General features: G+C 42.9%; 1 protein-coding gene and 2 long non-coding RNA genes across 5 annotated transcripts in view; 2 read left to right on the forward strand and 1 right to left on the reverse strand.

Moving 5' to 3' along the window:
* Positions 1-576: 576 nt before the first annotated feature.
* The window catches only part of enpp2 (ectonucleotide pyrophosphatase/phosphodiesterase 2), a 64,659-nt gene continuing 40,212 nt past the window's right edge, over positions 577-25,023 (reverse strand). The window contains exons 19-25 of one of the 3 annotated variants that reach the window (XM_079694005.1): positions 20,642-20,687; positions 19,369-19,508; positions 18,776-18,911; positions 18,204-18,281; positions 17,456-17,588; positions 2,677-2,830; positions 577-1,561 (exon numbers count right to left, since the gene is read on the reverse strand). In XM_079694005.1, the coding sequence (XP_079550131.1) occupies positions 1,391-1,561; positions 2,677-2,830; positions 17,456-17,588; positions 18,204-18,281; positions 18,776-18,911; positions 19,369-19,508; positions 20,642-20,687 (858 nt within the window). In that variant the 3' untranslated portion in view covers positions 577-1,390. Of the gene's footprint in view, positions 1,562-2,676; positions 2,831-17,455; positions 17,589-18,203; positions 18,282-18,775; positions 18,912-19,368; positions 19,509-20,641; positions 20,820-25,023 lie in introns of all 3 variants that reach the window. The other 2 variants (XM_079694004.1, XM_079694003.1) reach the window with 2 other exon arrangements.
* On the forward strand, positions 13,904-16,807 carry LOC307047211. The gene is made up of 2 exons (XR_013810370.1): positions 13,904-16,490; positions 16,770-16,807. It is a non-coding gene; the product is annotated as an uncharacterized lncRNA (long non-coding RNA).
* LOC307047210 lies at positions 20,830-22,716 on the forward strand. The gene is made up of 2 exons (XR_013810369.1): positions 20,830-21,911; positions 22,345-22,716. It is a non-coding gene; the product is annotated as an uncharacterized lncRNA (long non-coding RNA).

Raw genomic sequence — 25,023 nt, forward strand, 5'->3', positions numbered from 1 at the left:
TACAGTCAATTGACAGGCTGTGTAAATGTGCAATATGGGTGTAATATTGTGTAAAAAGAGTGATATACCGGTGTTATAACGTTGTATTATATAAGTGTGATTATTGGGTTAACAAAGGTTTAATAGTAGTGTAACACGGGTGCAATAATGGAGTACAATTATGGGCTTAAATGGGTGTATTAATGTGTTATATGGGTGTAAAAACAGTGTAATATGGATGTTAAGTAGAAAATAGCAATCAAATAATTTGACTAAATATTGAAATGTGCTTGCCCATTTAACGGTTAAGTTAAAACCATCTTACACCTGATTGTTTCTTTTCTCACAACTTTATTTGGATTTTTATATATTGAAGTAATTCAAAAGTAACAAAGTAATCAGGTTACTTTTAAGATGTGATAACTAAGATTGGGTTACTTTTAAAAACCAGGCTCATATGGCCCTCAGGTTTGAGGTTAACTTGTTGCACCACCACTAGTGTCCCCCTGGTGGCAGTGATGGATGGAGGTTGGCAGAGTCATGTGGAATAATACTGTATGTAGATGGACTGATGATGTGAGACAAACAGACTGCAGATTTTAGTAAAAACGTTGTTTATTGTGATTAAATACACATAAAGCATAAATAGGTGTCACAGGTGGTAAATGTTTTAGGACACACATTAATAAATCACCAGCATTGACATTATTGTTATTGTGCACGGAACAAAAAGTCAACACACACACACACACACACACACACACACACACACACACACACACACACACACACACACACACACACACACACACACACACACACACACACACACACACACACACACACACACACACACACACACACACACACACACACACACACCCACACACACTGTCTGACACAAACAGAATACATTTCGACCTCAACATATACACACTGTACACACACAAACAACAACATTTCATTTTCATTTCATTTCATTCAAACGAATGTGTTCACTGCAGAGAGTGATGAGTGAATGCTGTGAATCAGAGTGGAGCTGTCACATCCTGAACACTGAGGGGAGACTTTGTGATGATGGCTTTGTAGTGCAATTCAAGATCTTTTACTACTTTAAAATAATCACTTTTACAAATAGGGAATAATGTTTTTAAAAAAAGAATTAAAATGTTTATACAAAAATAACTCAAATCGTCAGTAAATGACTTAAGGGGAAAGCCCATGTGTACTGCTATAATGCATTGCATGCTAGAAGATGAGCTCATTATGGCCACACATGGATCTGCTGTACAGTGAAAGCTCCAGCTGTGTAGGTCAGTGTTATAGAGATGATCACACCTCTTCCTGGTACCACAAGCTTCGACCACGGTTAGAAACCTCACCAACAGCACAGTGAGCGGAGCAGCACATTTCAGATCTCGCTCTCGTAGGTGTGCATGTAGGTCTTGAGTGACAGGATTTCAGCGTAGCTGCGGGTGGTTCTGCGGTACAGGTCGAGGCCCGTCAGGATCTCCACATCTCTGACCCGCGCCGTGTGCATCTTCATCAGATCCTCCACCCACCGGGACTCCTCCTCTGAGCTCTGGGGAGACAGGGAGGAACACACAGTCATTAGCATGAGGTTTACCCCCTTACCATTGCTCTAAAGGAAAATAGTTAAAAGTATATTGTCAGATTGAGATTAGAACATTAAATGTGGGTGTGTTAGGAACAGAGCTGGAGTCAGGACAGGCTCAGTTTGAACAGTGGAACCATGGAGAAACAGCTTTCCTGACCATTAAGGATAAAAGACAGCTGCCAACAGCACACTAATGAACATGTTGTTTCCTGTTTGTTTGACCAACACACTGACAGACATGTACAAATAATAGTGTTTAGTATCAGCTGGAATGACATACTGTTCATAAAAGGTTTGGTTTCATTGAGCCTGTGCAGAAACATGAACTAAATCCTGTGCTGAGTGAATGGAAAGTGCTCTGCAGGTGATTGACTGTGGTTTGTTGAGAAATAGTTGAACACACCCCCAAAGATGATCAAGATTGGGATGAATATTAACTTTCTCACCCTACTCTGAAAAGAAAGCTTAGAAACACATGTTTCAAGATGTAGGGGCAGCTGTGGCTCAGAGGGGTAGACCAGTGTCTGCCAATCAGATGCTCAGTGGTTTGATCAGTCAAAATGTCGAATTGGCAAGATACGTAACTTGAAATGTTGTATGTAGGGTGTCTATGGTATTGAATTGTGTGTAAGTCGCTTTGGATAAAAGCATCAACTTAAATGACATGTGATGTAAAGATGTAGCACTTGTTCTTTAACATTTCAGTTCCATAACCACGCACAGCTTTACAATGTGTACATTTCATGGATTTAAAGATTTGCGATTTGTTACTACAAAATGTCTTCCACTCGTATGATCTTCCTGCCAATACCCCCCCCCCCCCTTCATAACTCCACCCATCTGAATTTTAAATTGAAGTATGTGCGACTCTCTTTTTTAGGCGAGACTTTTTCATAGAGCGTCTTTTTGTATTCTGAAAAGCACTTTATAAACTAAATGTATTATTATTATTATTTAGATCCACAGATTCTATGTTCTGTCAGGGAGAATACTGTCACTTCTGAATGATCTAAGAGGCCATACACACTGTGTGGACCTGCTCTCTGAATGTGTGTGTATGTGTGTGTGATGCTCCTCACAGTGCAGGTCTCCTCGTTGCTGGCTCTGTGGGGCAGGATGAAGGTGGCACTGCTGAGCGGCCCGCTGCAGGCGTCTGCTGGCTGGGTGAAGTCCAGGCAGCTGCTCAGCACCACAAAGTAGTGAGTGGGGACGGGGATCATCCCGCTGACATACCTGCAGGGAGGACCAGCAGGAGACGTGAGATCAAAATTCATTTGTAACATGTGGACAAGTTGTTTCCCTCACCTGGATTCATTTTGGTTCCTCTTATTCCTTCTATAAAAGATCCTTTTTATACATTTCTGCAAGAGCAAAAACCACAGATGTAAACGTCGTCAGGAAGGATCCTGATATGTTAATCATTTTCTTGCACTCTGTTGGTAGGTGTTCCTTTATGTTTTGCAATGGTCTTTATATGTATATATATGAAGATATAGATCCATGGCTGCAATACCTAAGGCTAAAAGATGAGGAGCCCGTTCAGCCCCAGACTCATCCATCCTCGGGTCAGCACAAACTGCTTGGACCGTCCTTTGAGCCTGTAGCCATCAGGCTGCACAGGGCTACATGTAACCCATTCAAAGTAACCCGTACTGTACATACATCAAATCTGCACTGTTTGTACAAATGACTTTGACCTGCACTCAAATCTGCACACTTACATGTAAATATATTGAACAATCTGAACCCAAATATATACAGCATGTTATGATCAAAGTTTACCTTGTTGTGATATCTTGTTTTAACAGTTACTATATAATGTTATTTAAATTGTTGTTATTTGTTTACCTTCCCCACAGGGATAAATAAAGGTCCATCTTATCTTATCTTCTTAATACTTGTACAGCATGTGACATGAATGCAGGGGCGGACTGGGGGGAAAAAGTGGCCCGGGGATTAATTGACAGTCAGGCCCACTTATGGCGCATTTCCACTGCAGCGGGTATTCCCGTTTAAGCGTCCTTAATCGTCCTCAAGCGGCCAGGCCAGTTTTTGGTGGCCTTTCCATATAGCGTAGCACCAGCTAGCGGGTACTTTTTCCTTCTTTTTCCGGCCCCATAAAATCGTGGTTCTATCAGGCCAGGGCCAGGGCTGAACTAGTGACGTCAACACTCTCAACTGCTGATTGGTCAGAGAGAATCGTCACAAGATCGCGCGCGAGATCATCCCTAGCGTCGCATATATATCCAGAAGCAAGCTTGCAGCATTTTTATACACAGCATTTTTCTAAACGGAGGAGCTACAAAAATGGCAACGTCAAAGAAAAGCACACCGTGGTCTACCGAGGAGGTGACGACGTTCCTACATCTCATTGGCCAAAAAAAAGCCGATCGCCCCGCCTACACTGCGTTGCTACCAGTGGGGGCCGGCCCATAGGGGCGCTAGGGGCGCCGCCCCACGTCTTCCCACATTAAAAATAAAAATAAAAAAAATTAAAATTAAAAGAAAGATTTTTAAAAAGATTTTTATTTTTAATTTTAATTTTTAATGAACAAGGTAAATATTATATAATTAGTATCAGTAAAATGTATAATCTACAATAAAATCTCGTTTAAAATGGTGTTACGATGTCTAAAGTTACTGATAAGTCACATGTTTCCTGCCCGTGTATCATTACCTTCTCTCGTCTGGGCGCTAAGAGAGGAGCCCTCAACCAGTGCAGCAGCAGCCACTAGCAGCTGACTGTTGCTATCTGTAAACTATGGCTCCGAAAAATAATTTCAGCCAATCAGCGTCGTCAAATCTGATGATCACTGGGCGCCAATGTCAGCGCCCGGTGAAGGGTTATGGCTAGAAAGGATCCGTCTTGTGTAAAACTCTTGCGAGAGTTTGCGAGTCACGTGGCTGAATGTTTACGTTTGACAGGCAGCCTTTCAGTTACGATCGTTAACATCAGTGGGCCACAGCAAATGATGGTGAGAAGCTAAACTATCTATTAATTATGTCAATTACAGGGAGTATGATTGTAACTGTGTGTGTGAGTGACTAGCTGGATGCAAAGAGGTAAACACTGTCTTTTGTTTCCCTCAGGGTTCCCGCGGGGTCTTAAAAAGTCTTACATTTGATAATCTGAATGTAAGGCCTTAAAAAGGTCTTAAATATGACGAAAAAAAGAAGAAAGGTTTTAAATATGATTTAGAAGGTCTTAAAAATAATCGGATTCGAAAGGTACTTCTGTATTGCGATAGCGTCTAATGGCGCATTCACACTACAGCTCGGAGCTCGCTTTAAGCGAAAAAATGTGTTTTGGGGGAAATGTCCGGCTGCAAAGTAACCAGGGCTGATGATGCAGGGTGTATTTTGATGTATCCACCTGCCTAGCTACAATTACAATAAGAGCCCCATCAACTTATTTTCATACCATTGAATTATAATAATAGCCTTTCAGTTCCCCCCAACAATTTGTATTGAATTAAATCAACATGGAACCAGTAATCACTAACTTTGTTTCCCCCGGCCCCTTATTGGAGAACACCCAGCTAGTAACCTAGCAACCAAGCTTCAGCTTGCGGCAGTCAGAAACTCATGTATCTTCGAATCTACTTACAAATTAATATGGGGAAGTGTCGGTTCAACCGTATTTGGTTGGAAAACATCAAATGTATTGCTTGGTTAAAACCAGTGGAGGGGAACGTGTTTGAAGCCCGCCGCACCATTTGCAAAAGAAATAAGCGTTTGTTTTGCTAATGTAGCGTTAGCTAGTGGAGCGTTAGCTAGTGCAGCAGCTCCCGCAACAACACTGGGGGACCTCCGGGCGACGTTTGGGTCTACGTCAACCCTAAAAGCGGAGGTGCTGTAGACGCTAAATACCGTAGCTAAACACCAATCATACAACAGCAACGATGAAATAGTGTAGCCAATTTAATTTAAGGGGTAATTTCTCAAAATGTTCCCCGTGTGGTTTATTCACCATTACAATAGCCCCATCTAAAAATAATTTCCACCAGCCGCCACTGGTTGCTACCCCAGGTCCTAAACTGTAATGGAAATGCGCCACGGCCTCGGACGGCCAGCGAGGCAGCCCGATTACTGAGCGAGGACGCTTAGGGACGCTTAAACGGGGCTACCCCGCTGCAGTGGAAATGTGCCATTAATGCGCGGCATGTATCGGCCGGCCGGCGACGAAAATTACTTAACAAAAGACCCTATGCATTTTATGTTATTTTGGACAATTATTCATATAGTAATCACATTACCTGAGCCCTTAAGTTGCCTAGAGCAAAATAGTTACAGCATATATTTAGTGATTTTAATGTTAACAGATCATTGATGCAATAACATTTTGACCCAATTTGCCTGACTTGATGCATGGAAAACAACATGGGCGTAGGAAGCATCCTCAATGTGGGTGAGACACTTTAACAGGGGTTGTGGGTAGGTGGCGGACCTCACCTCCTCTAGGGGGGTCCGGGGGCATGCTCCCCCGGGAAGATTTTTTTTTAAATGTTTAAGTTAAATGCATCAATCTGGTGCACTTTGAGAGCACAATTAGGGACTAAATCTATGGCAGTCAGTAGGGGCTTGGACTGTGAGCCGTAGGGTCGCCGGTTCAAGTCCCCGACCAGACCTACATTTGGAGTGTGGACTTCTACTTGGAGTGGTCCCAGTTCACCTCCTGCCCTGCCGTGGTGCCCTTGAGCAAGGCACCGGACACCCCCCTTCCCCCCTCACTCCCATTGCTCCTCGGGCGCTGTGCAATAGCTGCCCACTGCTCCTAGTACTAGACTCCTGGTACTAGGATGGGTTAAAAGCAGAGAACACATTTCACTGTGTGTGCTGTGTGCTCTGCATGTGTGACCATTAAAGAGGGTTTCACCCCTCCCAATTCTTCTTCAACGCCCATATAAAACAGAACTGTAAACAGATTTACTTTTTCTTTCAACATTTATTTGAAGAGCAAGTGGAGGCAAAAGTGACTGCACCCAAAACAATAAACCTGCTAGCTAACTAGCCTAAACTCAGTAACAGAATGTGGGCAACACGTTCTTCTCCACAGCCGCGCGACCTCTGAGTCAGACCTCACTTCCTCCTTTTCTATCCTACGGGTACAGCCGTACAGCCACTCCCCCTGAACCCTGTTTCCCTGCCAAACCCCCCCCCCCTCCCCTATGCAAGCCCCTCCCTCTGAACCCAGGGCTAGCTACAATACTGTATACTGTATATGTAGCAGGTATATAAATATACAGGAATGCATTCCACCAATAATCCCTCACGTTTTATTTTATTGTTCCAATATTATTTATTGTCACTTTTATTTTGGTATGTTTACTACAAAAGACCGTTTTGGGAGCTAATGCTTTTATTTTGAAGTCTTCACTTTCGGCAGTGACGTCATCTACCTGCGTTGCACCCTCTCTCACTCAGTTGTTTGTATGGCAGACTGAGGTGAGGAGAGTTTGTCATGTACTCTTTGTAGATTTCTGTTCTAAATGATGTTTACAGTCTTTATATAATCTTAAATTGTGAAACAAGGTTATAATATCATTCCATGGTGCTAATGTGTTGCTGTGTAGTTGTTTTGCAGAAGTTTGAGTGTTTTAGCAAACTTTTAGTTAAGTGTACTGTTTAGCAGCACTTGTGAGGACTCACACACAGCACCTGCAGCATGTTTAATGGCGTCTTTTCCCCACCACAGACTGGTGTGTTGCAGACGTCCATGTGTATTAATGCTGCTGCATTATTGTGTTTACTTCATGCAGGTATGTTTGTTGCTCCCATGTTTTTGGTCTTGTGTTTTGTACTATGTTTATTTTATTGTTTTATTTACATGTCTAAAAATACTAATTAGCCGGTGGTGTATACATTTCCAGTGTAACTGTAATTGTACAGTGTATTGTGATCTATTGTGACAGATTTGATATCTGAATGTTTTATAAGTACTAGTCTCTCAGTTGTTTGTATGGCAGACTGAGACTGGTGTGTTGCAGACGTCCATGTGTATTGATGCTGCTGCATTATTGTGTTTACTTCATGCAGAGGAATAAATACGCCACAGTTTCGGTTAAAGACAACAACCGAATCTCCTTGTCCATCAAACACGCACAACACAACGCAGAGTCGTAGCAAGGGTCTGCTGAGAAGTAGGCCCAGACCGGCTACATTGGTGCCGTGACCCGGATCACATCGTGGATCAACACCAGCTTGGTCACCGGAGGTTGTCGGACGTCAAAACAACAACAAAAAAGAGGTTCCCTTATGAAGGTTATATTGAATTGGCTTTGTCACAGTTACAAGGACATTGTGTTCTTTCTGGAAAAATGTGTGTCAAGTGAAAGAAAAAGACATTGAAAAAAATGTCCATTGTTTATTGTGAATCAGTATTTTCTGTTTTTGTTGACATTAACTAAGTTTTTTTGAAACAAAAAAAGAGATGGATTTCAATGTAATGGGGAAAGCTGTTCAAAATGTTTCTGGTTTTGGGAGGGGGGCGCAACTTCCTGGTTTGGAATTATTTAACTCTCCAGTTGCTGGTTTGGGGAGGGGTGCACCGCTGTTTAACTCTTTTGGGAGGGGGGCACAGCTGTTTAATTCTTCAGTTGCAAGTCCAGGCGACATGATGTCGCCAGCGCCCAGCTACACCCGCCCAGTTATTGTTCCAGACAATGGAGGTTCCCCAGTTCTCACCTCCACCCGTCTACCTAGCCACCCGTCCCTTACCGACAGACCTACCTTTTCACTTTCGGCCATCCCAGACAGGAGTGACCCAGCTTTGAGTGATCTCATCGCACACATCGCCCAGCAAGTGGGACAGTCTATATCAGCTCAGTTAAAGGAAGAGAGTCAAGCGAATGAAGGCAGTCAAGCACGGGTTCAGAACTCAGGTGCAGGCCAGTCGCGCATTGACTCCACACTTAACCTGACTGGTGTGAAGTTAGTCATGCAGTCCGATGTGAGAGAGCCTCCTGTGTACAGAGGAGATGGGTCTGACAAGCTCTCAGTGCATGAGTGGGAGGAGCTCATGGACACGTACTTGAGGAAGAGGAGCATACAGCTGGGTGAGCAGCATCAGGAGATGTTGACTAGATTAATGGGCAAAGCCAGAGACATTGTGAAGATAACGCTCCGTAGCAATCCATTATTGAAGCCTCACGAGAACCCAAAAGTTATAACTGACATATTGAAACAGCATTTTGGTGGTGTGTCATGTTCGAGTATGCCCCTTGCAGACTTCTACAGCACTGTGCCTGGTGGCACATGAAGGTCACCAATCTGTCTGATAGACCAGTTACGCTGAAGAGGAACTGTAAACTGGCAGATGTGTCCCCCTGCTTAGCTGTAGAAGATTTTGAGCTCCTCCAAGGCTCTAGTCAGATTGACAAGGCTGTCCCAGCCAAGCACCATACACCAACCAGTCCTTCAGATCTCGAACAGAGGCTGCGAGATGTTGGCCTTGACAAACTTGACATACAACCTTGTCATACTAGCCACACAGGGAAGGAGAAGTTAGTCCAACTGCTTGAGTGTTACAACGATGTCTTCTCCAAGCATGAAATGGACTGCGGTGAGACGAAGGGCTTTGTCCACCGCATTCGACTTACCGATGATCGCCCATTCCGCCTTCCTTACCGGAGAGTACCCCCTGCTCACTACCAGAAACTACGTCAAGTCTTGACAGACATGGAGGAGCAAGGGATCATTCGGAAATCTGTGAGTGAGTATGCCTCACCACTGGTGATGGTATGGAAGAAGGAAGGAAACTTGAGGATCTGCACCGATTTCCGGTGGTTGAATGCGAGAAACCTCAAGGACGCCCATCCTCTTCCACATCAGTCAGACTGCTTGGCTGCCTTGGGAGGGAACACCTTCTTCAGCACGATGGACTTAACGTCCGGCTTCTACAACGTCCCCATGGCTGAAGAGGACAAAATATACACAGCCTTCACCACACCGCTAGGCTTGCATGAGTATAACAGGATGCCGCAGGGGCTGTGCAATACTCCTGCCTCATTTATGTGCATGATGCTGAGTATATTTGGGGACATGAACTTCAGCAGCTTATTATGTTATTTGGATGACTTGCTTGTTTTCGCATCAACTGAAGAGGAGGCCCTACAGAGACTGGAGGTCGTCTTCCAGCGCCTGCGAGACAACAACCTCAAGTTGAGTCCTAAGAAGTGTCACCTGATGCGATCGTCTGTCAAGTTTTTGGGTCATATCATAGATGGCGGCGGAGTAGCTGTGGATCCCGCAAAGGCGGAAGTCATATCCACTATGTCGAAGTCTGATCTCATGGAAGATGACGGATGTACACCCTCAGTAAGGAGGATCAAATCCTATTTGGGCATGGTGTTCTTCTACCAGCACTTCATCCCTAATTGCTCTTCCATTGCCAGGCCACTCTTTGCTCTGACTGCTGGACAAAAGAGAAGAGGAAGGATGAAAGTGAAAGTGAATGTGAAGGCAGGAACATTCAGGAAACTGAAACCTGATGACTGGACTCTAGAGTGTGACATCGCCTTTGACAGTCTTAAAGAAAGTCTGCTGGACTGTGTGGTCCTTGCACATCCTGATTTCTCACGTCCCCTGATTCTGTCAACTGATGCTTCCTTGGACGGGCTTGGCGCAGTGTTGTCACAAGTAGCAGCTGGTGAAAGTAAAGCCCGTCACATAGCTTTCGCAAGTAAGACACTGAGCAGCTCTCAGAAGAATTATCCAGCTCACCGGCTTGAGTTTTTGGCGTTGAAGTGAAGTGTGTGTGACAAATTCAGCCATTGGCTGAAGGGCAATTCCTTCACAGTATGGACGGACAATAATCCACTCACATACATAATGACTAAGCCCAAACTCGATGCCTGCGAACAACGATGGGTCGCAAAGCTCGCTCCTTATACTTTCAGTCTGAAGCACATTGCAGGAACCAAGAACGTAGTGGCTGATGCTCTCAGTCGGGACCCGTTTGCCAAGACAGTTGGGCGTAGACTTGTTACAGAGTCCTATGGCAATCTGCTTGCCGAATCTCATGAAGTTGGAGAAAATGGAGTTCAGGATGTCTTTCGCTTAAAGGTCCAGTGTCAGCGGACGAAGAGGTCAAAACAAGGTGCTGTGACTCAGTCCCATTGTTCCCCGCCCCTGTGTAACAACATTGTGAAAGCTGTCCTTGATTCTCATGACCACTGGGATGCAGCTGCAGAGTCCAGGGCGACAGAGTTGATCCAGTCCGTTCAACACCTTGTTCCACCAGGGCAGGATCTGCTACCTGCCTTCTCCCTGGAAGAGCTCCGAAAAAGCCAAGGGCTTGACCCTGGCATCTCTAGAGTCATGCCTTTTCTGAGTCGACAGAGAAGACCCTCAAGGCGGGAGAGAGACGGTCTGGACACAAGTGCTCTGGTACTCATCAAGCAGTGGGAGAGACTTAATGTCATTGACGGAGTGCTCTATAGAGTCACCAAGGATCCCTTGAGCAAACAGAAGAGGCGTCAGTTTGTCTTGCCCCAAAGTCTGGTAGACAAGGCCTTGCGTGGTGTACATGACTTGGCCGGACATCAAGGGCAGGCAAGAACGATTTACCTGACAAGACAACGCTTCTTCTGGACTAGAATGGAGCACCAAATTAAGGACTATGTGAAGTGCTGCCAGAGGTGCATCCTGGCCAAGACACCGGATCCTTCTGCCAGAGCTCCGCTTGAAAGTATCAGGACCACCGCTCCTATGGAACTAGTGTGTTTGGATTTCTGGAGTGCGGAAGATAGCAAGCAGCGTTCAGTAGATGTTCTTGTCCTGACAGATCACTTCACAAAGTTGGCCCATGCCTTTCCCTGCACAAACCAACAAGCGAAACAAGTTGCTAAGAAGTTGTGGGACAACGTCTTCTGTGTGTATGGGTTTGCGGGGCGCATACATACAGATCAAGGAGCCAACTTTGAGAGTGAGCTCATCGCAGAACTGCTTAAACTATCGGGTGTCTCCAAGTCACACACTACAGCCTACCACCCCATGGGGAACGGAGGGACTGAGAGATTTAACAGGACTCTGGGGGGTATGCTCCGTTCACTGCCACTGAGAGAGAAGGCCAAGTGGCCCCAGCAAATCCAGACCCTGACATTTGCATACAATGCGACAGTGCATGAGACGACTGGGTACGCACCCTTCCACCTAATGTTTGGTCGGGTTCCAAGACTCCCCGTTGATGTGATGTTCAAACAGGTCCTACACGACCCAGTGGTTGTTGACTATGGCAGCTATGTAACAACGCTTATGTCTCACCTCCATGAAGCAGCAGACATTGCTCGAAAGCATGCCATCAAGGAGCAAGACAAGCAAGCCAGAGGTTACAATCGAAAGATCAAGGGGACTTGCCTGAACGTGGGAGACAGAGTACTTCTCGCCAACAAAGGTGAGTGGGGAAAGAAGAAACTTGCGGACAAGTGGGAACCAACAGTCTATACTGTCATGGACAGCAACCCACAGACTCATGTCTACATGTTGGAAGATGACAAGGGTAAAACAAAGGTAGTGCATCGCAACCTTATCCTGGATATCAGCTTCCTGCCCATAGAGTCTGCTCAAGGAGAAATGCCGGAGACTGAGTACAGTCTTGATGATTCAGAGGACGGGTCTCGGATGGAGGATCTCGTCAACTATTTGGAAGAGGAAGAGGGTTCGGAGGATAGGACAAGCGCATGGGCACTGAGTGGGGCGGAAGACACTGCCGGTCCTGTGACGAAGCTGATACAGACGAAGATCAGTCTGATGCAGAGCTAGATCAGTCAAGTGTACCAGATACAGCCAGTGCTTGAATTGGAATAAAAAAGGTGCCAGTACTCTAAATCAGCAACAAGTATTTGGCACAAAGTCATAGTATATCCTATAATGCTGGTGGGTTTGTCTCTTTACTGTATATTTTAGGTCTAGGGGGGTGCGGGGGCATGCTCCCCCGGGAACATTTTTTTTTTAAATATTGAAATTAGATGCATCAATCTGGTGCACTTTGAGAGCAAAATGAAGAGATATATGGATACCTCTCAACATCCATAATTAAACAACTGTAAACAGATTTACTTTTTCTTTATGGATATAAAAGAAAGTAAAGCTTGACTCCTACTGGCTGGTTAAATGACTCCTCGTCCCTGAGGCCACTACCAGTTTTTTGTGCCATTTTGCTGTATTTATTCGTCAATAGCGTTGCTGCACAAAGTGATAGCCCTCTAGTTTAAATCTACTACCCAAAAAGAAACATATGGAGATGGGTTACTATTTAAAAAAAAATTGCAAATCTATTTGGGAACAATGGGGCCGGGCCTCAAATCCTATAGGGGGGTCCGGGGCATGCTCCCCCGGTGAGATTTTTTTTTAAATGTTGGACTTAAATGCATCAATCTGGTGCATTTTGAGGGGGAAATAAAGAAACTACACCCATATGAAACAAAAATGTATACATTTAAATAATCATAAAATCACAAGTACATGGCCATAACCAATAACATACAATATCCAATATGAAAAAACATTGAAACTTGTTTATTTATTTGTTTTTGGTTCATTTATAGTTGTGAGTGTGTCTGGGCTCCTGAATCGGCCTCTCCTGTCTCCCTCCTCTCCCCCCTGCTCCTCTTTGAGGCAACAGCAAAGACTAGTTTTAGCTCTCAACAAGTTTATCTTACCTTTTTTCACCTAGTTAACATTTTGTTTGTATTATTCATGCATATTTTACGAATCACTACCCCCTCAAATGGAAATATGTGTTTACATAAATGGTGACCGAACCGTTTGAGACCCACTGAGATAACTTAAATTAAGTTAACTATCTAAAGACTCAGAGAGTAATTTACCTCACCAGAGCTGTAGTTATCAGCCTCTCAGTCTGACAGCAAAGGACTTTCCCTCCACCTTGTTGTTGAAACAGCTCCTTATATCCGTTAGCGCAGCTAGCTAGCACCAGATGCTAACAACAATACACGTAACCGGTGCGCGCGCTTTCTCGCTCGCTCGCGCCACACATACACCAACACACACCCTCCCGAGCTTGAATGACACACAGAGATCAATGGAGGGCATGAGTATGATCTGTATGAAAGTGGCAATGTCGGCAGGCCACGTCATGTAGACAGCCAGTCACCCTCTGTGAGGCAGAGTCAGACCCACATTTGCGCTGCGTTGCGTTTACAATATATACGTATATTGCCGGTGGCTGAGTACCGGCATTTTACTGAGTACCGGCACCTTGCCGGTACTCAGTAAGAAGTGCCGGTACCACATGGGTAAAAATCAGAAGTGCCGGTGAGTACCGGCCCAATTCAAGCACTGGATACAGCATCAGTGATCGACGCAAGCAGTGTCCAGTCATTCAGACTGGTTACAGCGTCAGCAGTTGACACATCAGACTCAGTGTCGATGGTTTACACAGGCCATGTCCCGACCGTTATTTCTGACACTTTACCAACAGTTGCAGAACAGGGCCGAGACAGCCAAGCACCCACTCAAGCAGACACGCAGGGTGTGGTCAGGACACGTGCTGGCAGGGTTGTTAAGAGAGTCAGACGTTTTGTAGAGACAATGGTTCAGAGGCCGACCAGCATGAGGGGGTTCGCAAACTCTTTCAGTAAGAGATCCCAGTCTCTTCTTACCCTGTTCTGAAGGGGCTGTATTATTTCTTCTTGTTTGTTTTCTTTTATTGAGATGTTTCTTTTTTTATTGTTGTTTTTTTTACGTTTTGCAATGTGTCACTGTAAGTGATGTACTGTTTACTGTCTGTGCTCACGAGTACGGTTTGGGACTCAAGTAGGCCGGGTAGTTTGGTGTACACGGCACCAGGCAATTCTAAGAGGGGACTAAGGGTTGATCACCCTTTTGATTTCTCTGAACCTGTTTACCAGGTAGCTTCTAGCTGATTGTGAAGATGGTATCTTTATGTGAACCCGTGCCAGTTTTAACGCAGTGTTAATGTCCCTGTCAGTGTTATGTCCTGTCAGCCGCTCAGGATTTTGGTGTAATTCAGGAGGGGTGAATGTAGCAGGTATATAAATATACAGGAATGCATTCCACCAATAATCCCTCACGTTTTATTTTATTGTTCCAATATTATTTATTGTCACTTTTATTTTGTTATGTTTACTACAAAAGACCGTTTTGGGAGCTAATGCTTTTATTTTGAAGTCTTCACTTTCGGCAGTGACGTCATCTACCTGCGTTGCACCCTCTCTCACTCAGTTGTTTGTATGGCAGACTGAGGTGAGGAGAGTTTGTCATGTGCTCTTTGTAGATTTCTGTTCTAAATGATGTTTACAGTCTTTATATAATCTTAAATTGTGAAACAAGGTTATAATTAGGGATGCACCGAATATTCGGCCACCGAAAATTATCGGCCGAAAATGGTTAAAAAGGCCATTTTGGCTTTCGGCCGAAAGGGTTTTAGCACCGAAAAAATATCACCGAATGTCAGGGAACAGGGTTACGTTGGTAAGCTAACGTGTTGTTGTGATGACGTAATCAAAAGGCGGCGACAAGCACGGCGCGCGACCATGCTCGCGGCTGGCTCACAGCCAACATGTCTGGCGCTTGGAGATATTTAAAAATATCAGAGAAAGAGGCGCAGATTGCGATTTGTAAAACGTGTTCAGCTGACATTTCTCGAGGGGGTGTAACTGCAAAGACTTTCACTTTTACTCCACCACTTGAAATCAAAACACCCGGACAAATATGCGGAGTAAGATCAAATCACAAGCACTGACAGCGAGAGACTGTTCAGCGCTGCCTCTCATGTGCTTGATGAGAAGAGGAACAGACTTATGGCTGATAAAGCAGAGAAGCTACTGTTCATTAAAAAGAACCTCCCACTTTTCCTTAATAAGTAGACAAGGCTGGCTTATCATAAGCTTATCTAGTTCTACATGTCTACTCTATACCCACTTTCCTGAAAATTTTTCATTGTGAGTTATAATTCACCATCTCAGGTTATCATTAGGGGGAAATGACAGCAGCATAGGGTTCAATATATTGTACTTTCGGTATCTAAATGATACAATGTTGTTTACATTGCTCATGAGGACAGACCACCTTATTTGCAGATTATTGAAATTGTAATTTAATTTGTAATTGATTTTGGATTTTGTATCCAGTTTTCACTTTATGTATCTTTATACAATGTTTACTACTTTGCTTATGAAATTGAATGGTAATTTCATTTGTAAATAGTTACATTCATGTGGATTTATCCAGTTTGCACATTTGTATGCATGCACTTATAGGTGCATTTGTTGTTGTTGAAGGCCTGGCTGTTACAATCTTTATTTACACTATTTTGTTGTAGGCCTACTGGCCTAGATGTTTATGCAGTTTTAAAGCACCTTGGCTTTGTTCTGAATGCACTTTGTTGTAGTTATCCTGCAGAGAAAAGAAAATGCACTTGACTTGGAATTAATGTACTGTGTGCATTCAAAAGTGCTGAATAAATGTTTTATGGACCCATAATAGTGATTATTATTTAAGTTAAGTTTTGCCATAATCATGTCTTTTTCCATAATCAGGTAGCTGAACAACATTGGTAAAAAATGTATACATTATATATATATATATTTCTATTAATCATTTTCGGCTTTCGGTTTTCGGCCAACTGTTTCCTATTTTCGGTATCGGTTTCGGCCAAGAATTTCCCATTCGGTGCACCCCTAGTTATAATATCATTCCATGGTGCTAATGTGTTGCTGTGTAGTTGTTTTGCAGAAGTTTGAGTGTTTTAGCAAACTTTTAGTTAAGTGTACTGTTTAGCAGCACTTGTGAGGACTCACACACAGCACCTGCAGCATGTTTAATGGCGTCTTTTCCCCACCACAGACTGGTGTGTTGCAGACGTCCATGTGTATTAATGCTGCTGCATTATTGTGTTTACTTCATGCAGGTATGTTTGTTGCTCCCATGTTTTTGGTCTATTGTGTTTTGTACTATGTTTATTTTATTGTTTTATTTACATGTCTAAAAATACTAATTAGCCGGTGGTGTATACATTTCCAGTGTAACTGTAATTGTACAGTGTATTGTGATCTATTGTGACAGATTTGATATCTGAATGTTTTATAAGTACTAGTCTCTCAGTTGTTTGTATGGCAGACTGAGACTGGTGTGTTGCAGACGTCCATGTGTATTAATGCTGCTGCATTATTGTGTTTACTTCATGCAGAGGAATAAATACGCCACAGTTTCGGTTAAAGACAACAACCGAATCTCCTTGTCCATCAAACACGCACAACACAACGCAGAGTCGTAGCAAGGGTCTGCTGAGAAGTAGGCCCAGACCGGCTACATATACACAAACTATACAAAAACGCCTTTACGCTTTGGAGCTTGTTTATCCATCTGTAAGCAACTGCCAGCTAGGTCTCTCAGTCACTCACTCCTGATCGTTCACTGCGCAGTGACAGCAGCTACGGGCCTGATGTGTGAAATTGAAACTGATAGATAGAACAAAGGTAGCCTATCAAAACGGCCCAGCCCAGCCCAGGGGGCCACACCCCACTGGGCTGGGCTGGGCTGGGCTGGGCCGGAACACTTACAAATGTGGGCTGGTAGGATTTAGGTAAGCAAAAAAAAAAAAAGGGAGTGGCCGGAATACTTACAAATGTGGGCCGGTAGGATTTAGGCCCACACACAGCACCGGCCCACCGGGGAAACTCCCGGTATTCCCAATGGCCAGTCCGCCCCTGCATGAATGTATTGTATTTGCACTTAATAATTTAAGCACTTGAGTTGAAAAATCGCCTTTTAGTTTTGCTATGTTCTTGTCCAGAATTTCCCCCTGAGACAAATGTGTAATGAGTCTTGATATTGGGCTATATAAATAAAATGTAATTTATTGATTGTTCTCACTCTTTTATCTTCTCCGCAGAGTCCCTGACGCCATCATAGTCGTAGTCAAAAATGGGTCCAATGAGCACATTCACTCCATTTCTCTCAGTGGCATATCTCTTCACCAGCGCTCTCTGGAAGTAACCCCATATTCCTGTAAATGTGCCAGAGGGGGGACAAAGAGACAAACAGAGGGAGCAAAGAGACTGTGAGGAGAGGATCAATGTATCAGAGAATCCATCTGCATGATTCAGCTTGATTATATGCAGTACACGCCGCAGTACTTTTCCCACTTTAGTTCCGATATAGTTCCGAAATGTCGCGTTTACACCAAAAAGAGCCAAAACTAAAATGAGTTCATGAGAACCTTTTTACCCCCTTTTCCATCCCTGCTAGAGAGCAGGGACTTTTTGGGAGAAAAAGGTTCCTATGTCTGATTGGCTGGGCGGATTGCAAACCACGCCCCGCCAAACTCCCAAAAGGTTTTGTGAAGCCACCATTTTATTATCCTTGCATTAGCATTATTAGCATTAGCCCAGCGCAGAAACGCAGAGAGACTAACGTATGGCAACACAAAAGAAAAGATGAGAGCGGTGGAGTGATGAGGAGGTGTCAGCGTTCTCATTTGCGTAATCTTGCCTCAAGGAACTTATTCCGGTGTGAACACGATCTGTACTAAGTGCCGGGCACTAAGTATGGCAAAGTACTTGGTGTGAAAGCGGCTAAGGATACTAAAGACAATGGAGCCTTTAATCGCTGAGTGACTTACTCTTGAATGCAGGATACATGGGCACAGTGTTGGTGATGAGGACAGCATCATATTTTTTCTCTATGCTTGAAGACAATTCTGCCAATGAGAAAGTTAAACATATTACAAACATGTATAACATATACGGTATACCAAACAAAAAATATTGAGCCATGGTTTAAAATGTATGAATGCATATGAGAAAAATGACGGTGGCCGACAGGTGCAAACGCGCTTCAACGGCCCAAAAGAATACGAAAATATTGCAAGTAAAAAAACTCTGATTGGTTTGTGCAGCACTTTTTGTAAATGTTTAAGCATTTGTTCTAATGTAAGTGTTTTGGGCCGTTGTAGCTGGTTTGCCACTGTCAGCCAACATAGAAAAGATATCAAAGTAAGTCGTAATTATTTGTACATTTAATTACAAGACCTTATATTTTGCTCAATGCATTGATAGTGAATAAATGCATGGAGGTAAATGCATGAGAATGTGTCTGATTAAATCAATATTCAGTTTTTGGAAAATGAATAATCTACAAAATATAGTTTTTGTTTAGTTCTTGTGATTTCAGAGTTGCAGCTGGGGGACTCACGGGGGGGGTACAGGAAGCCGTAGGTGATCTGTCTGTCTGCTCTGTAGTTGGTGCACGACTGACTGTAGGTGGGGGGGACTCTGCTGTCAGCGTGCACGCAGTTAAACAGAGCTTCAGGCAGAGGGGACACTTCTACCTGCAATACACACACACACGCACACAGGCGCGCACACACACACACACACACACACACACACACACACACACACACACACACACACAGTTGATCAAGAGTCTCAGAGCAATCGATGGTGTCAAGTTAGGAAGAAATTGCTTTCACATGAATGTAACAGTATGTGATCAATAGCAGTTACTGTGCTAGGATAAGTCATTTAAGAAAATATATTTATTGAATAAAAACAAATAACGAGAGTGGCTCCTGTAGTATCTTAGAAGAGTTGAACATATTGAACTGTCAGGTTATAAAGCTGTAAAGTGTAATGAATAGATCTGTATTCTACCAAAGCAGATGGTTTTAAGTCTGTTAAACATGTTAGAGCCATAAACAACACAAGTTAATCATGTTCAGAAGGTTAATGGTTTGAAGGTAGTTTCCTGCACAGCATGCTGTCTCTGATGGGTTCCTCTTATACCTGTCTGCTGACGCTGTATGACGTCCACAGAGGCATGGACAGGGCCTCGCTGTAGCCGCTGATGTAGTCGCTGTGGTGCAGGATGGAGTATTTGGTTCTGAAGAGGACAGCAGGGCGGCCGTACGGCAGGTTCCTGCTGTCTGTGGGGGGGGGGGGGACACACAGCAGGAGACACAGGGTGTAACACAACACTACCGTTTACAGCTGATTACTAATACCCAGGGACGTGTCATAGAAAGCATTGGATAATGATGCAGGACTACATGCTGGATCATTTGCTGTATTTGACTATTTCAATAAGTAAGCACTTATATACTAACAAAGCACTTATATACTAACAAAGCACTTATATACTAACAAAGGACTTATATACTAACAAAGGACTGGCTTATCTATAGCCAGTTGAGTAGCACTTAAAATGGTTTGGCTCTATGAAACCTGATGTACTTATATGATTCTGTTTTCTTCAAGTTTGTCGAATGCACTTATTGTAAGTTGGATAAAAGTGTCAGCTAAATGTAATGTAGTGTAATGTAAGTTGACGTATAATTACCATTAGATTTAGTCAAATCTACATTTAAATTGAACACTTTCCTAGAAAAGTGTGTTACTAGATGTCGTATTGCAGCGAGGCTCTATTTCAGAGGTGTCCAAACTTTTTTCACTGAGGGCCACATACATACAAATATACGAAGGGCTGGGCCACACACTAGAGATGAGGTTCATTGCCTCATAAGTTAAGTTATAAGTTAGCAAAATCAATCAAATGTAAGTAAATTATGCTTCATACTTGAATATGCTCTAAGGAAAAAAACTGTACATCACAGCTCTCTAGAGGGTTTCATTTACTTTGGTACACAAAGTGGTGTCAGTTCATCCCTCAGACTGCTATAATAAGGGGAAATGTAAAGGGTGTATTTCAAGCTATGGAAATACATTGTTAGAAAATATTTTTAACTCTAATTGACTGAATTTATTTGAAAAGTGGGCTTATTAACAAATGAATACTGTTTAATATATTGTACATATATATTTAAGAAGTACAATATAAGACAGGCACAAGTTGTATGTGTGGGCTATATTCCATTACACTTTAAGAACTTTCTGAGGGCCAATTCAAAATGGACAACAGGCCGCATTTGGATATCCCTGATCGATCTTCATTTACTGTGAGGATTAGAGTTATTGAACTTGTATTATGAGCTCCTTCCTCCTCCTGTTGTAAGCACAGTTCATGTCATTAGAGTGTCTCAGTAACATCATGAGGACTGACCATCCATAGCTTGCCTCAGTCGCTGGTTTAGCTCCTCCACTTTGTTCTGTAAGAGACAGAGCCACAGATGCTCCAGGTTATAGCCTCGTACAAGGGTCACTTTCAAACCTCTCTGGCCCCTACTTTTTACACGCGACTGCAAAAAGATCGGAGATTGAAACAATCTCTTGCCAGAGATCTACATGGGAATCACAAACACAGCAGAGATACAGCGCCACACTGCAGAGGAGACACAAATCACTTCCTATCCAAAATATTCAGTAAGGACATTTAAAAACACTGATCAAAGAGAGGAGGCTTTCATGTGAAGGATACACTTTGATTAAAAGAGAGTTCTTTCATGAGTGAATGACTTGACCTGAAGGTGACTGACTTCAGCTCGGCAGCAGGAAGCAAAGATGCAACAAGGTTATTAAAGTTTATACAAAAGCTTAATAGCCTAATCACACCCACACCCACACACACACACACACACACACACACACACACACACACACACACACACACACACACACACACACACACACACACACACACACACTATCTATTAAATCAACATGGGTGGTAGGCCCATGCTAATGAATCTTTTTACAGGTCTGCTGTGTAAAAAGACAACTTTAACTTCAAAATAAAAAAAGGAGGGTTAGTTTAAACATTGAGAAAACAAGAAGGAAAAAATAAGGAACAAAGACAGCATCATTAATGAAAGGTTTGGTTGGCATGATTAAGATTCCTTTTAAATGTTTGTATTGTAATTGTGATAGTATTCCTTTAAGGATTAGTTTTGTATCATAAAGATAAAGCAACACTTTCTCAGAATAAAGCAAAACTATGAGTTTAAAAGAAAAAGAAACTGAGTCAAGCAAAATAAAATAAAATTCAAAAATAAAACTATAAGTTGCAAACAAATCATTTGTGTAATCACGTAAACTATAAGTATTTTTTCTTTGTTTTAACCATAGACTGGTTTTAACATGTTTTTTTTTGTTGCAGTTCTTGTTTCTTCTTTCTCAATGATCAGAATTTTGCTCTCGCTGCAGCTTTCTCTTTTGCGCTCCCTCATTTTTTGTTTGAGATTCTGACACAAACCTCCTAGGTGGGCGGGACTTTCAGGGGTGCGTCCCCATTGGCTACTGAGTTTTTGAGTGACAGCCCAGTCCTCCAGCGATTGTACAGTGCAGGCAGCTGCGGTGCGGTAGCTGAATGTGGACAGAAGACCCCCAGAAGAACCAGCATTTTGATTATTATAATACTACAAGTGAAAATATATGTAAGTATTGATCATGTGTGTTGTTTGTGCTGTACTATACGGTCTGTTTCTTTATTGTGGTAAGTGAGAAGTAAAGCTGTGCTATGAAAGTTAGCTTTTGCTACCTTTAGATCCATAACAATGCAAGCTAATTAGCCTAACAGTTAGCTACATAGCTAGCAGTGAGTGAGCGTTCAGACACCGGCGCACTCACTCAAACGGACTCGTGTGCCTGACTCTACCAACATGCTTTCATGACTCTGTTTAGATATGCAAGTATAAGCCATGATAGCTTATTTTATTAACAGGCTAATTTCATATGAAAATCAATGGAGGCTGAGTTAACTTTGTAGGAAAACCTACCGTCCATGACTGCCCCTGAGCTGTGTTTTATTTGTTAACTTCATTTTTTTTTTCATTTCCTAAAACATTTATTTTCCTCTCATATTAACAGTGTGGATCATTGAGACAGCGTGGCGTCCAGAGGTCTTATCCCGTTTACCCACTTCCTCTGAGGGGACAGCACGGAGTGAGGGGCAAGGCATGAAGAAAGACCTGGGTTGCGTTCGGATAGTTTAAAAATCAGCTCCTAAATTCTAACCCCCTATCTCCTATTCCTTGACCTCTGAGTGAAACGTCACGGGGTTAAGGGATAGTGGATAGGAGAATTCAAAAGGACTTGGGAGAAGAGACTGCGGTACTTTAGAGCAGAGGTTCTCAATTGTTTTTCAGCCAAGGACCCCTTACAAGATAGAGAATACACCAAGGACCCCCTCATTCTGATTTGTGATTTTGGGCTATATAAATAAAAATTGACTTGACTTGACATGTATGTCCCTTGGAATAATCTTGACGTAGCCTATTTTTTACACTTCTATAGTCTTAGTTATGTGAAAGAACAACACAAGAGCAATGTATTAGAAATATATTAGATATGTATTAAAATTATTTGCACCATCTCAACACAGAATACCCATAAAACAATCAATCAATCAGCTGCAAGTAACACTGCACCTAAACAAAATATCAAAGGGAAATCAAGAGAAAAGTGATCATTTGAAGTGCATTTCAACACACACACACACACACACACACACACACACACACACACACACACACACACACACACACACACACACACACACACACACACACACACACACACACACACACACACACACACCAAGTGTTTCACTCTTAGTTAAAATTAAATGATTTATAAAAGTCTAATAACAAAATAAATGCAGGCTATAAACAATTGAACACATGCCTGCATTGCAACATATATCAAGTAAATTGCAAAACAACTGCAACTGCATTGCTACAATCCCAAACCACTACTTGTAATGGGAGCCAGCTCTGGACACTATTGGAGTGATGCAAGGCAGTCCATGAAGCTGATTGCTTTTCTCTGCAAGTGAAGACACACATATCAAACTAAATCAATACATGCAACATACAGTATCTGACATTTCTGTTGCGCGCACTTGCGCGCACACGCACGCACACACGCACACACACACGCACACACACACACACACACACACACACACACACACACACACACACACACACACACACAGGGGTTAAAGTGGGCGGGAACGATCCAGAACAGCGTTCCGGCACCTTCGATTAATAAGTAAATAAATCTGATTGGCAGTTTCATACATAATAATGTCAAGCGAGTTCACAGGGCTGCCAACTCTCACACAATTGACATTTTTCACACGCTCTCAGCCACAAGTCCATTTTCTCAAGCAGTGAAAATCAAATTCATAACTGATAATGTCATGGTGCGAAAAGAGGACACTACTGCACATTGCTCAACAGCAGCACCAGGCAGCAGACCATCTGAATAGCGAGAAATATACACAAATGTATTATATTGTAACTTATTCCCATGCATGTTGCTCAAAGTAATCTCAGTCAGTCTCACTTCTGCGGCTCTCCCTCTCCTCTCGCGCCAGTGCGATGAGCCGCGCAGAGCCGGACACATCAGTGGACTCATCCAATTGAACCGCGAATTTAGACCCTCTCAGTCTTTCCAGCAGTTGTGATTTTATATCAGCAGACATGTCCTAAATTCGTCGTCTGCTCTTTAGCAGAAACAGACGTAACATTAACCATCCGTTGATGTTGCTGGCTGTAGTCCTCGCCTTTCTTCTCAAAAAAAGCCTGGTCTTTTTTTACATAATCTGGATGCTTGGTCTCGAGGTGCCTCTTCAATTTGGCAGGCTTCATCGCCTCATTGGCAAGACACCGCAGGCATATCAGACATTTCGGTTTCCCTTCCACTTCAATAAATCCATATTGGAGATACTCCTCATCGTATTTCCTTACTTTTGTTTTTTGTTTTGCATTTACTTTATTTGTAGCCGTAACCGGTCGTTTTAAAAATCGGTCCATCTTCGTAGTATGCTAGCCGTGTTATATCTCTATGATGCAAGCAGTGGCGCTCTCTGACTGACGTACCAGTTATTGTTGTTTCCATGGTAACGGGTGACGTGCTTGATTTTTAAATTTATAGATTTGTTAGATTAGAATGTAATCTATGAACTATTTTAGATTAAAAAAATAAAATATTATTTGTTGAGCTATGAAGCCTTTTGTAAAAAAAATTATAATGGAAAAAAAATGATATCATTTAAATGAATGAATCTGAAAACTTTTCACGGACCCCCTGGCAGAGTGCCACGGACCCCCGGGGGGTCGCGGACCCCACTTTGAGAACCACTGCTTTAGAGAATCCGAATGCACTTTCACTATCCGACGTGTTTATGATGCGCCAGCGGACGTCATTGTGTGCGTCTGCTGCTGTGGGGAAACTACAGTTTTCTATACAGCGGACTACGACATGGATGTTTAATAAGAACGACGGACTCATCTAGAGACTCTGCACCGTGCTCTGATGCTGTTGCTTTATGCTTTATGAACGTGGACAACAGAGACACATATTCTTCATGACCAAAATTGGAATTTAAATAAAAAATGAAAGTGAAACTTATGCTCCTCACCCTCTCCCTCCGGTCCACATTAATACAAATGATCCCAATACGTATGATTGTATGAACTATGAAAATGTCTTAAAATCTATACAAATGTATTTATTATAAACGTTAGTCTTTAACACCTA

Source organism: Notothenia rossii (genome assembly GCF_949606895.1).
Source record: "Notothenia rossii genome assembly, chromosome: 7".
Classification (NCBI taxonomy): Eukaryota; Metazoa; Chordata; class Actinopteri; order Perciformes; family Nototheniidae; genus Notothenia; species Notothenia rossii.